The 13,027-nt window shown below is 48.4% G+C and overlaps 1 protein-coding gene across 2 annotated transcripts in view; it reads right to left on the bottom strand.

Moving 5' to 3' along the window:
- LOC137655757 (uncharacterized) overlaps window positions 1-13,027 on the bottom strand; it is a 488,837-nt gene that overhangs the window by 444,108 nt on the left and 31,702 nt on the right. The window contains exon 2 of one of the 2 annotated variants that reach the window (XM_068389839.1): window positions 1,552-1,687. In XM_068389839.1, coding sequence (XP_068245940.1) covers window positions 1,552-1,679 — 128 coding nt within the window. In that variant the 5' untranslated portion in view covers window positions 1,680-1,687. The remainder of the gene's footprint in view (window positions 1-1,551; window positions 1,688-13,027) is intronic. The other variant, XM_068389840.1, reaches the window with a different exon arrangement.

Genomic DNA, 13,027 nt, shown 5'->3' with positions numbered 1-13,027 from the left:
GGAAATATATAAAGTTAAAAAGATCAGTGACTTGGGAGTTGACTAAAAAACTAGATCGCTAAGGACTACGTTTTCAATCTCTCACCGTACAGTGCCTTGGGATGAGAACAAAAACTAGAACGCGAAGGACTACGTTTTATCCTCTCTCTCTCTCTCTCTCTCTCTCTCTCCCTGTACAAACACTTGGGACGAGAGTAAATATCTGAATCGAGAAGAACAACGTTACTCACTCCCAAACTCCCTGTGTAGAGACTTGGGACAAGAATAAAGATCTGGATCGTCTCTCTCTCTCTCTCTCTCTCTCTCTCTCTCTCTCTCTCTCTCTCTCTCTCTCTCTCTCTCTCTCTTGTCACTCACAAGAGAATGGCTCACTCACTCTTCGTCAATAAAAGGTTATTTGACTAAAGGAAAATACTAAAAGGACTAAGAAATTGAAAATTAACATGTTCCTTTAAATTAGTATTTAAAAAACTTCAGTTTGTAAGAAGAATGAACAAAACGTCAAAATCGATTAACTCTTTCTGCAAAGTGAAACCGTGATTCTCTCTTTCTCTATCGTAACGATAGAGTGCAAACTGCGTAGCATAAATAAACTAAACATTAGTTCATCTTTGAAAACACCACGAAGACTATTCAAAGAATAAATTTCTTAAAATATTTTCTAAAAATATTCATCTCACCAATCTAAACAAATATAAAATATAAAAGTTGAATGGGCTCAACGTTGTTTAACTTCGTTTTCCAAGTCAGTACCGCCTACAAAGAATAGGCATAGGTCGCTTATAAACAAAAATATAAAATTTATCATGGTGTTTAGTATAAATGGAAAGAGAATCGAAGAGGCCTAATAAAGGCGGGTGAGATATAAAATATATAGAGGTAAATCTATAAATATCAACAATAATTTATAAAGTGATAAAATAATTACTAAAAACTAAAAGCCTTTAACACACTTCCGTACACTGAGGGAAGGGTCGGCCATCTTCTCTCTATGGAAAATCCAGAGAGAGATTAAAAAAGCAAGGGTAAAAAATTTTTCTCTCCTTTCAAAAAAATTCCTTTTGAAGATCGTATTGCTTGAGAATAATCCAACACGGCGAAAGCCCTAAAGCCATGAAAAAAGTACTTCACCAATCAGTTGAAAACTTTGAGGTTAAGCACGAGCGGAATCAATGTTGTCGTTTCACTCGACAGAGAAGAACTGAATTCCTGGAGAAATATATGCGGTATCTGGCCGATAGTCGGCACTGGTGGTCACACCCAGCAACCATCATGGCGATCGCTCGTGAGTTTTTGGAATCTATCGACCGTCGGAGACGTAAGCTATATATATATATTCACCGGCTAAGTTTAATATTTAAAAATTGCTAACCTGAATATGCCAATGATTTCACTGTTTGTCAAAAGTCTGTTCTTGATAGAAGATATGCATAAACGGTATTAAAAATAGAAAAATTAATAACCTTTTATGTGGGTGTTTTCATTGTGTCAAAAGTCTTTTCTTGATAAAATATATGAATATAAAGTATTTAAAAATGAAAAATCACTAACCTAAATATGCCAATGTTTTCATTATTTGTCAAAAGTCTTTTCTTGATTTCCCTAAGGCCCTTGATTATTCTGTCACTTGAAGGTGATCTTAAAAGATCAAATAATATTTTAGCCTTCTGTCGATCCATAACAGCTGCTGAAAGAAAATGAAAAAGAACATCAATACTGTATAATGTATGTTACAAAAATGTTATTTTCCTTAGTAAAATAAATTTTTGAATATACTTACCCGATGATCATGTAGCTGTCAACTCTGTTGCCCGACAGAAAAATCTAAGGTCGGGATACGCCAGCGATCGCTATACAGGTGGGGGTGTACATCAACAGCGCCATCTGTCGAGCAGGTACTCAAGTACTTCTTGTCAACAAGAACTCAATTTTCTCCTCGGTCCACTGGTTCTCTATGGGGAGGAAGGGAGGGTCCTTAAATTCATGATCATCGGGTAAGTATATTCAAAAATTTATTTTACTAAGGAAAATACTGTAACATTTTTCAATATTAATCTTACCCGATGATCATGTAGCTGATTCACACCCAGGGGGGTGGGTGGAGACCAGCATACATGTTAACATAAGAAGCTAAGTATCCCGTATTTCATTTTAGCAGTTATTCAAAATAACAAACATAAAATAAATAAGTACCTGGTAAGGAAGTCGACTTGAACCATTACTCTGCCTTTTTAAGTACGTCTTCCTTACTGAGCCTAGCGATCCTCTTAGGATGCTGAGCGACTCCTAGGTGCTGAAGTATGAAGGGCTGCAACCCATACTAAAGGACCTCATCACAACCTCTAATCTAGGCGCTTCTCAAGAAAGAAATTGACCACCCGCCAAATCAACCAGGATGCAGAAGGCTTCTTAGCCTTCCGTACAACCCAAAAAACAACAATAAAAAGCATTTCAAGAGAAAGATTAAAAAAGGTTATGGGATTATGGGAATGTAGTGGTTGAGCCCTCACCTACTACTGCACTCGCTGCTACGAATGGTCCCAGGGTGTAGCAGTTCTCGTAAAGAGACTGGACATCTTTGAGGTAAAATGATGCGAACACTGACTTGCTTCTCCAATAGGTTGCATCCATAACACTCTGCAGAGAACGGTTCTGTTTGAAGGCCACTGAAGTAGCGACAGCTCTAACTTCATGTGTCCTTACCTTCAGCAAAGCAAGGTCTTCTTCCTTCAGATGAGAATGGGCCTCTCTAATCAAAAGCCTGATGTAATAAGAAACTGCGTTCTTAGACATCGGTAAAGCAGGTTTCTTGATAGAACACCATAAAGCTTCTGATTGTCCTCGTAATGGCTTTGTACGTCTTAAATAGTACTTAAGAGCTCTTACTGGGCAAAGTACTCTCTCTAGTTCGTTCCCAACCAAGTTGGACAGGCTTGGGATCTCGAACGACTTGGGCCAAGGACGAGAAGGAAGCTCGTTTTTAGCTAAAAAACCAAGCTGCAAGGAACATGTAGCCGTTTCAGATGTAAAACCTATGTTCCTGCTGAAGGCGTGAATCTCACTGACTCTTTTAGCTGTTGCTAAGCAAACGAGGAAAAGTCTTCAATGTGAGATCCTTAAAAGAGGCTGATTGAAGCGGTTCGAACCTTGCTGACATCAGGAACCTTAAAACCACGTCTAGGTTCCAGCCTGGTGTGGCCAACCGACGCTCCTTTGAGGTCTCAAAAGACCTAAGGAGGTCCTGTAGATCTTTGTTGGTGGAAAGATCTAAGCCTCTGTGGCGGAAGACCGCTGCCAACATGCTTCTGTAACCTTTGATCGTAGGAGCTGATAGGGATCTTACATTCCTTAGATGTAACAGGAAGTCGGCTATCTGCGTTACAGAGGTACTGGTTGAGGAAACTGCATTCGCCTTGCACCAGCTTCGGAAGACTTCCCATTTTGACTGGTAGACCTTGAGAGTGGATGTCCTCCTTGCTCTGGCAATCGCTCTGGCTGCCTCCTTCGAAAAGCCTCTAGCTCTTGAGAGTCTTTCGATAGTCTGAAGGCAGTCAGACGAAGAGCGTGGAGGCTTGGGTGTACCTTCTTTACGTGCGGCTGACGCAGAAGGTCCACTCTTAGAGGAAGAGTCCTGGGAACGTCCACTAGCCATTGCAGTACCTCGGTGAACCATTCTCTCGCGGGCCAGAGGGGAGCAACCAACGTCAACCGTGTCCCTTCGTGAGAGGCGAACTTCTGTAGTACCCTGTTGACAATCTTGAACGGAGGGAACGCATACAGGTCTAGATGGGACCAGTCCAGAAGAAAGGCATCCACGTGAACTGCTGCTGGGTCTGGAATCGGTGAACAATACATCGGGAGCCTCTTGGTCATCGAGGTAGCGAATAGATCTATGGTGGGCTGGCCCCACAGGGCCCATAGTCTGCTGCAAACATTCTTGTGAAGGGTCCACTCTGTGGGGATGACTTGACCCTTCCGGCTGAGGCGATCTGCCATGACATTCATGTCGCCCTGAATGAACCTCGTTACCAGCGAAATCTTTCGATCTTTTGACCAAGTGAGGAGGTCCCTTGCGATCTCGAACAACTTCCTCGAATGAGTCCCTCCCTGCTTGGAGATGTACGCCAAGGCTGTGGTGTTGTCGGAGTTCACCTCCACCACCTTGCTTAGATGGAGGGACTTGAAGTTTATCAAGGCCAGATGAACTGCCAATAGCTCCTTGCAGTTGATGTGAAGTGTTCTTTGCTCCTGATTCCACGTGCCCGAGCATTCCTGTCCGTCCAGTGTCGCACCCCAGCCCGTGTCCGATGCGTCCGAGAAGAGACGGTGGTCGGGGGTCTGAACAGCCAATGGTAGACCTTCCTTGAGAAGAATGCTGTTCTTCCACCACGTCAGTGAAGACCTCATCTCTTCGGAAATGGGCACTGAGACCGCTTCTAGCGTCATGTCCCTTCTCAAGTGAGCAGCTAGATGAAACTGAAGGGGGCGGAGGTGGAGTCTCCCTAACTCGATGAACTGGGCCAGCGATGAAAGTGTCCCTGTTAGACTCATCCACTGCCTGACTGAACATCGGTTCCTTCTCTGCATGCTCTGGATGCATTCTAGGGCTTGACTGATCCTGGGGGCCGACGGAAAAGCCCGAAAAGCTCGACTCTGAATCTCTATACCTAGATAGACAATGGTTTGAGATGGGACGAGCTGGGACTTCTCTATATTGACCAGGAGACCCAATTCCTTGGTCAGATCCATAGTCCATCTGAGATTCTCCAGACAGCGACGACTTGACGAAGCTCTTAAAAGCCAGTCGTCCAAATAGAGGGAGGCTCTGATGTCTGCCAAGTGAAGGAATTTGGCAACATTCCTCATCAGTTTCGTAAACACAAGAGGTGCCGTGCTTAGGCCAAAGCACAGGGCTTGGAACTGGTACACGACCTTTCCAAAGACGAACCTTAGGAAAGGTTGGGAGTCTGGATGGACGGGGACATGAAAGTACGCGTCTTTCAGGTCCAACGAGACCATCCAGTCTTCCTTCCTGACCGCTGCTAGGACCGACTTCGTCGTCTCCATTGTGAACGTCTGCTTGGTGACAAAAGCATTGAGAGCACTGACGTCCAGCACCGGTCTCCAACCTCCTGTCTTCTTCGCTACCAGGAAGAGACGGTTGTAGAAGCCCGGGGATTGATGGTCCCGGACTATGACTACCGCTCCCTTTTGTAGCAAGAGCGACACCTCTTGTTGCAACGCTAGCCTCTTGTCCTTCTCCTTGTAGTTGGGAGAGAGGTTGATGGGAGAAGTTGCTAGAGGGGGACTGCGGCAGAACGGAATCCTGTACCCCTCCCTTAGCAACTTCACAGACTGAGCGTCTGCACCTCTGTTCTCCCAAGCCTGCCAGAAGTTCTTGAGCCTGGCTCCCACTGCTGTCTGGAGAGGTAGGCAGTCAGATTCTGCCTTTTGAGGACTTGGAACCCTTCTTCGATTTGCCACGATGACTGTCGGCACGGGTACCTCCTCTGCTGGAGGTTCTGCCACGAAAGGGCGGGATGAACCTAGACGCTGGTGTGTCCATCCTAGGTCTAGGCACGGAAGGTACAGCTTTGGCCTTACGTACGGAGGACGCCACCAGGTCATGGGTGTCCTTCTGGATCAACGAGGCAGCCATCCCCTTGACCAGCTCTTCCGGAAAGAGACACTTGGAAAGCGGAGCAAACAACAACTCCGACTTCTGGCATGGAGTGATCCCAGCAGACAAGAAGGAGCAAAGATGGTCTCTCTTCTTAAGCACTCCCGACACGTACGAAGCCGCAAACTCACCAGACCCATCCCGAATGGCCTTGTCCATGCTAGACATGATAAGCATGGCAGAGTCCTTATCCGAAGGGGAAGTCTTTCTGCTTAAAGCTCCCAAACACCAATCGAGGAAGTTGAAGATCTCAAAAGCACGAAAAACTCCCTTCAACAGATGATCCATGTCAGAAAAGGACCAGCAAATCTTAGATCGTCTCATAGCCAGCCTGCGGGGAGAGTCAACCAGACTTGAGAAGTCGCCCTGGGCAGAGGCAGGAACTCCCAAGCCGGGTTCCTCTCCCGTGGCATACCAGACGCTAGATTTGGAAGCAAGCTTGGTAGGCGGAAAGATGAAAGCAGTCTTTCCTAGCTGCTTCTTGGACTGCAACCATTCTCCCATAACCCTCAAAGCTCTCTTGGATGAGCGTGCGAGAACGAGTTTGGTGAAGGCAGGAGCTGCTGACTGCATGCCTAACGCAAACTCGGAGGGAGGAGAACGAGGGGTTGCAGACACAAACTGTTCCGGATACAACTCCCTGAACAGGGCAAGGACTTTCCTAAAGTCTAAGGAGGGAGGCGTAGACTTGGGTTCTTCTAAGTCGGAGTGCGGATCGTCCAAATGCGCAGCTTCGTCGTCATCAGATACTCCATCATCCGAAAGCTGAGGAGGAAGTGGCAAAGGTGGAGCAGAAAGCTGAACAGCTGAATCCGGCAGCACGGGTGCATGCGTAGCTGCTGCGGATCCAACATCATGCCGCTGCTGGTCAGTCTGCAAGCTGGCAACAACAAAAGCGGAGTGCTGGTGCGTGGGAGGGACTGCCGTGGGTTGCGGAGCATGCCGCATGGGTTGCGGAGCATGCCGCATTGCGTCAAAACACGGCAGCTCGACAGCACCTTCCCACTGCTGATGCGGTAGCTCACGCATGTCAACGGAGGGTGCAGCATGAACATGCGTCTGGCAGGGTCGACTGCGCATCGGTGGTGGAGCTCTCACAGGTGGAGTGTGGGAGCAGGCAGCCGCAGTATCTGCTGAGCGCACAACCGTGGCAGGTTGTAGGTTAACAGGTGCAGTGTCAACCTTCTCAGCACGATACTCCTGCATGAAGGAAGCAAGCTGAGACTGCATAGTCTGCAGCATGGACCACTTAGGGTCTACCGTGGTTGGTGCGGCAACAGACGGAGTAGTTGCCTGCTGCGGAAACACTCTACCTCTTTTGGGAGGTGTGCAGTCTTCGGAAGACTGCGGCGAGTCCGAACTGACCCAGTGGCTACACCTGGGCCGTTGGACTCGCTCGGAAGGGACCTTACGCTTGAGAGGTCGTGAGACCTTGGTCCAACGTTTCTTCCTCGAAACTTCTTCCACAGACGAGGAATGATAGGGCTCATTCGTCTGTTTGTGGATGGGACGATCTCTGACAGATACGTCCGCAACCACTGAGGGTACATCCGTACGCTGATCAAGGCCTGTCGAACCCTTTGGTCCTTCGACATTGCTTCTCCCCTGGGCTTGGGAGCTTGCAAGAGGTCCCGGACTGGGAGGACGACTGGCACGAACAGGTGTACCCTCATGCGCAACACTGACACTGACACTTTTCACTTCACTTGCACTCACTACACTTCCCACTGCACTTCGCACTTTCAACTCTTTGACATCGGCCAAAAGTTGATTACGGTCATTAGCTAATGACTCCACTCTGTCACCAAGAGCCTGAATGGCACGCATCATGTCCGCCATGGAGGGTTGAGCACTAGTAGCAGGGTCGGGAGTCACCACTACAGGGGAAGGAGTAGGTTGAGGGGCATGGGGAGAGGAAAAATCAAAAGAGCGAGAAGAACTCCTCCTGATCCTATCCTTTTCTAGCCTACGTGCATTCTTTAGGAATTCGTTAAAATCGAATTCCGAAAGCCCAGCGCATTCCTCACATCGATCTTCCAATTGACAGGATTTACCCCTACAATTGGAACAAACGGTGTGAGGATCTATGGAGGCCTTCGGAAGACGCCTAGAACAAGCCCTAACACTACACTGCCTGTACTTAGGGACTTGAAAATGGTCAGACATCTTGAATTCCAGAAATAGTCAAGGGGGAAATCCAAAAACTGGCAAAGTTCATTAACAATTAATCCAAATCTAATCAAAAAGCTAGATAAGCTAATGATAAATGTTCCTGAATAGCGAAGGCTAAAATCTAGAGCGAATACATCACCAAAATCGTGAAAAACAACTCCAGAAACAACAGCGTATCCAAGTAGGTCTTGCCGGTGGCACGACAGAGGAAAAATTGAGTTCTTGTTGACAAGAAGTACTTGAGTACTTGCTCGACAGATGGCGCTGTTGATGTACACCCCCACCTGTATAGCGATCGCTGGCGTATCCCGACCTTAGATTTTTCTGTCGGGCAACAGAGTTGACAGCTACATGATCATCGGGTAAGATTAATATTGAAAAATGGTAAACAGAATGTTACTATTTACATAATGAAAAACTAAGTATCAAAATATGACAAATTCGTAGATAATTTGTATTTTTCCTAACTATACAAACCTTAGCTATTTATTAGGGGGTTATACTTTCGGCAGAGCCGAAATGACAAGCCATTAAAATTTAGCGAGGGTTAAATACCCACACCGCTAGTTAGCGGGGATAGGGGGGGGTAGCTTGCTACCACTCCCGTTCACACACCTGTGATTTAGTCACTTTGCTTGGAGGTAGGACTTCAAGGGGGATAGGGATGGCGGGCAAGTTTGTATAAATAGCTAAGGTTTGTATAGTTAGGAAAAATACAAATTATCTACGAATTTGTCATTTATTCCGTAACTGGAATAAAAAACCACGCTATTTATTAGGGGTGACTCATCCATTAGGAAGGGTGGACGTCCCTGCCAATCTGGCTTTTGGCTTTGCTCGGGGGCTCCTTATCTGAGTATGTTAGTGCTCAAAAATGACAAATTCGGAGATAATTTGTATTTTTCCTAACCATACAAACTTTAGCTATTTACATAGGGTATTACTTTCGGCGTAGCTGAAATTGACGAGCCATTAGATTTTTAACGAGGGTTTACTACCCCCGTGCTAGTTAGCAAGGGGTAGGGGAGGGGTAGCTTGCTACCCCTCCCCTCTCACACACCGGTGAAATGTCTCACTTCACTTAGAGGTAGGACTTGTCTTGGGGGACAGGGCTGGCGGGCAAATATGTGTAAATAGCTAAGGTTTGTATGGTTAGGAAAAATACAAATTATCTTCGAATTTGTCATTTGTTCCGTAACCGAAATACAAACCACGCTATTTACATAGGGTGACTTACCCCTTAGGAAGGGTGGAAAGTCCCCAGCCTTACTGGCTTTGGCTTACTCGGGGACTCAGAATCCGAGTGAGCAGCACTCGAGAAAAGGAGTCCCTGCACAGAGCAAGGAACGTGTGGCCTACATAAGCTTGTGTGTGAAGGAATAGTGTGACTCGTCCTAGGCAGTTGACCTGGAGTTCCTTAGACGGAACTCTAGGTTAGGACGTTCCCAATACCACCTCGTCAGGGTATGGGGGACGCAACAGTATTACCTTAATACTCGGAACACAAGGAAGCATGGTTTACCTGCAGAGGTTTGAGGTCAGCTATGCAGAGACCAGGATGCTGCTTTCCCCAGGAAAGGGGAGGATGAAGAAAGAAGTAAGGGCCAGACATACTTCTTCCGTTCATGCAGTCTAAAACCCGGTAACAATGCCCTCAACCTTCTGCTACCTGTCCAAAAAGGAGCCTGAGGTTAGACCAGCTGTTGAGTAGCCACCACAGGGCGATAGAAAACGTATCGATACTCCTGTGGGTCACGTCCTGCAGGAGGTGGGCTGCGAAGGTCGTTAGACGCTTCCAGACTCCAGCTTGTAGCACCTGCGTCACAGAGTAGTCCCTCTTGAAGGCCAGGGATGTTGCGATGTATCTGACATCGTGTGCTGTAGGGCGACGTGACGGAGGAGGGTCTGGATTCAGGTCGAAATGAAAGACCTTGAATCCGGGCAGAAAGGCATTCTTGGTGACCTTCCCCTGCGTCCTTCCTGTGCTCCCAAACCGGGCTTGCACGTGAGGACGAACTGCAGCTGTTCTTAAAGATAATCCCTCCGGTTCCTTACTGGCAAGTAGGAAAAGGTCTGGGTCATCTGTACAGAACGGAGACTCGAAATCTTGAGGAGTCGAACCAAAGGTCCGGGACTCCAAGATTCTGAGTCTAGTAACCAAGTCAGGAACGAACCTGAATGTTACCTCCCCCTATCCTCTTGAAAGGGCGGCGTCGTACGAGAGACCATGAAGATTGCTTACACGCTTGGCCGAGGCCAGAGCGAACAGGAGCACCGTCTTCCAAGATGGGAGACGATTAGAGGCCTGACGTAATGGTTCGCAAGAAGATCTCTTAAGGGTCTTAAGAGCCCGAACCATGTTCCATGGAGGAGGTCTCACTCCGACTGGGGGCAGGTAAGATCGTAGCTTCGCATGAGTGAAGAAAGATCCAGCGGGGAGGAAATGTCTATTCCTTTCCGCCTGGAGGCCAGGGAAAGGCCGAGCGATAGGCTCCACCGCCGAGAGTGAAAATCGAATTTCCTCCCGCCGATAAACAATAACTCCGTTATTGCTGGAGTAGAGGCATCAAGGGGAGAGGTACCCCTCCCACGACACCGACCACAGAAGACTCTCCACTTCGTCTGGAAGACCCCTGCGGAGGACTTCCGCAGGTGACGAGACCTCCGCTCCGCGACTGTTGCAGGGTGCCTCTTTGTGAGGAGGTGTCATTTAGTCTCCAGGCGTGAAACTGAAGCGAAGCTACGGCTTGAGATAGATGTCGCAGTGTGGTTGTTTGAGTAGCCTGTGTCGTGGAAGAAGCTCTCCCGGGAGTTCCGCCAGGGGATGCAGAAGGTCCGGAAACCGTTCTGCGTAAAGTCGCAGCGGAGCTCTCAGGGTCATCGATAGGTTAACCAACAATCTGGTCTCGTTGAGCCCCCTTCTCAACAGACAAAATGGTGTCAAGACGTCGGCGTTGATGTTGTCCTACCGTTATAGGAAGGCATCTTGCCACAGAGTCTTGGGGTCTGAGACTGGGGGGGTAGTACAGCGGCAGCTTGAAGTTCAAGGCTGTCGTGAGCAGGTCCCCCAGGTCAGGACTTTGCTGGTTACTAGGGGGCCAAAGACCCCCAGGTACTCTCTATCTGTGAGTCTCTGCTCAGATTGTCGGAGAGCACATTCCTTTGCCCGGAATGAAGCGAGCCAACAGTGGTATTGAGTGGACTTCTGTTCATCTCATTATCTCTACTGCAAGATGCGAATGTATGAAAATGTACCTCCCTGCTAGTTGAAATACGCCAGTACTGTGGAGTTGTCGCTCACGGAGTGACTCGCCAGGATCTGTTGGATCTGTTGAAGGTCCAGACTACGGCCTTTAATCCTAGTTGATTGATGTGGAGGTACCCTTCAGGTCCTGACCATAGGCCTGAATCAGAACGTACCCCCCCCCCCTTTTTTTTTTTTTGACGAGTCCGAAAACAGCATCAAATGCGGGGGGAAGGACGAGACGATCCACTCCCTTGCAAGAGGTTTCCGTAGGTCAACCCCCATTGCAGGTCTAATCGTTCCGCTGGTCCCATAGGGACCAGAAAGTCCGGATAATCGTTGCTTTGATTCCACCGGGACTTGGGCCGCCTAACAGGGAACTTATCCTGAGGCAACCGTTCGGAACTAGACAGGTCAAGGAGGGAAGAAGACCTAGGAAGCGAAACCAAGATAGGGCTGAAAGCTCTCCTTGTCTGAGGAAAGGTTCTGCGACTCTCCTCAGCCTTGCTACAGTCATCTGATGGGAAGGCTTGGAGATAGGAGTCAATATCATGGCTAGATAACCCAGATGTTGAGATAGAAGCGTAGAAATGTCGAAGAAGGTCGATTCCGAGACTACCAGAATTAGCCAGTCCTCCAGAAAGCGAAGGAGGCGGAAGCCTGCTCCTGAGTGGCCATGAGGATATCAGGGTGAGTCTTCAGGTGAAAACCTGCGGTGCTGTGGCGGGACTGCAACACAACATCTTGAACTGGTACATCTTTTGTCTAGGCTGAATTCCAAGTGCTTCCTGGAAGACGTATGGAATGGGACCTGGAAGTACCCGTCCTTCCGATCCAGGGCATATGGAGTCTTGTGATCTCGCTACCAGTCTGATCGATTCTGCTGTTCCACGCTGAACGAAGTTTGTTCGACAAACCTGATCAGAGTTGAGTGGTCGATGACGGGACTCCCGTCTCAGATGCTTCCCTTACAGGAAAGGATCGACTGAAGGCGGGGGGGGGGAAGCCGTCGATGACCCTTTGGAGGACATCCCTCTGGAGCATGGCCCCTTCTGCCCGAAGGGCTAGCCCTTTGCCGATCCTATGGCATAGAAGCTCAGCGACACTGGATTCGCTGTCAGTGGAGGCAGAGATGTTAAGAACGAGGTGCGATATCCTTGGCTGATCACGGAGATCGTGCAGGAATCGGCCGCAGGATGCTGCTATCTGAAAGCGTAACTTTAGGCATCCCCCCAGCGGGAAACCTGCAGGGGGTTGCCAATCCTAGCGTTTGCGGACTCAGCCGCTCCCTCTAGGATTATAGCCTCCCAGGGAGAACTTCCCGTCCTTCTTGTCCCTGACAGGAGGGGGGCTGCTATTGTACACCTTGTCTTAGCTGCTGGAGCCGGTTCCGATGGCCTAGGCTGACGAGGCTGTATGATGAGGCGCTGGAGGCCTGCAGGGTCTGGAAGTAAGCGCCTTTGGAGGAGTCAGTCGAGATTCAATTTTCTCCACACACCAGCTGTCCATTTCCCCGTCCTTGGGTTCAAACAAGCTCTTCCCATGGCTGGAAGAGTGTCTGAGTTTGCCGACCGAGAGGAACCTCTCGGTCACTGCATCTCGATGTTTCAACTTCGAGTTTGTCCGCAAGTTCGAAACTTGGCGACGGAAAACAATGGTGCTTCTGCCCGAGAGAAGGAAAGTTCCCATGATCTTCCTGGAGCTTCCTTGTACAAATCCTCGGGTTGCAATCGGAGAGGGAAATGCCTGGTAAGCCCCTACCACGGAATGGTGAAGAGGAAGGGCTAGACCAGTCACCCCCTGCCGGGCGGCGAATTTCTCGAGAGAAAACTCCAAGGTAAGCCCCTTCCACGGAATGGTGGAGAGGAAGGGCTAAACCAGGTTGTGAAAAGAAGGATAAGAATGTTGCCCAGACCTCCCTGAAGATTCTT

The sequence above is a fragment of the Palaemon carinicauda genome, chromosome 16, assembly GCF_036898095.1.
Source record: "Palaemon carinicauda isolate YSFRI2023 chromosome 16, ASM3689809v2, whole genome shotgun sequence".
NCBI classification, from domain to species: Eukaryota; Metazoa; Arthropoda; class Malacostraca; order Decapoda; family Palaemonidae; genus Palaemon; species Palaemon carinicauda.
The sequence above is the reverse complement of the archived record's forward strand: the minus strand, read 5'-3'. Positions and strand labels throughout refer to the sequence as shown.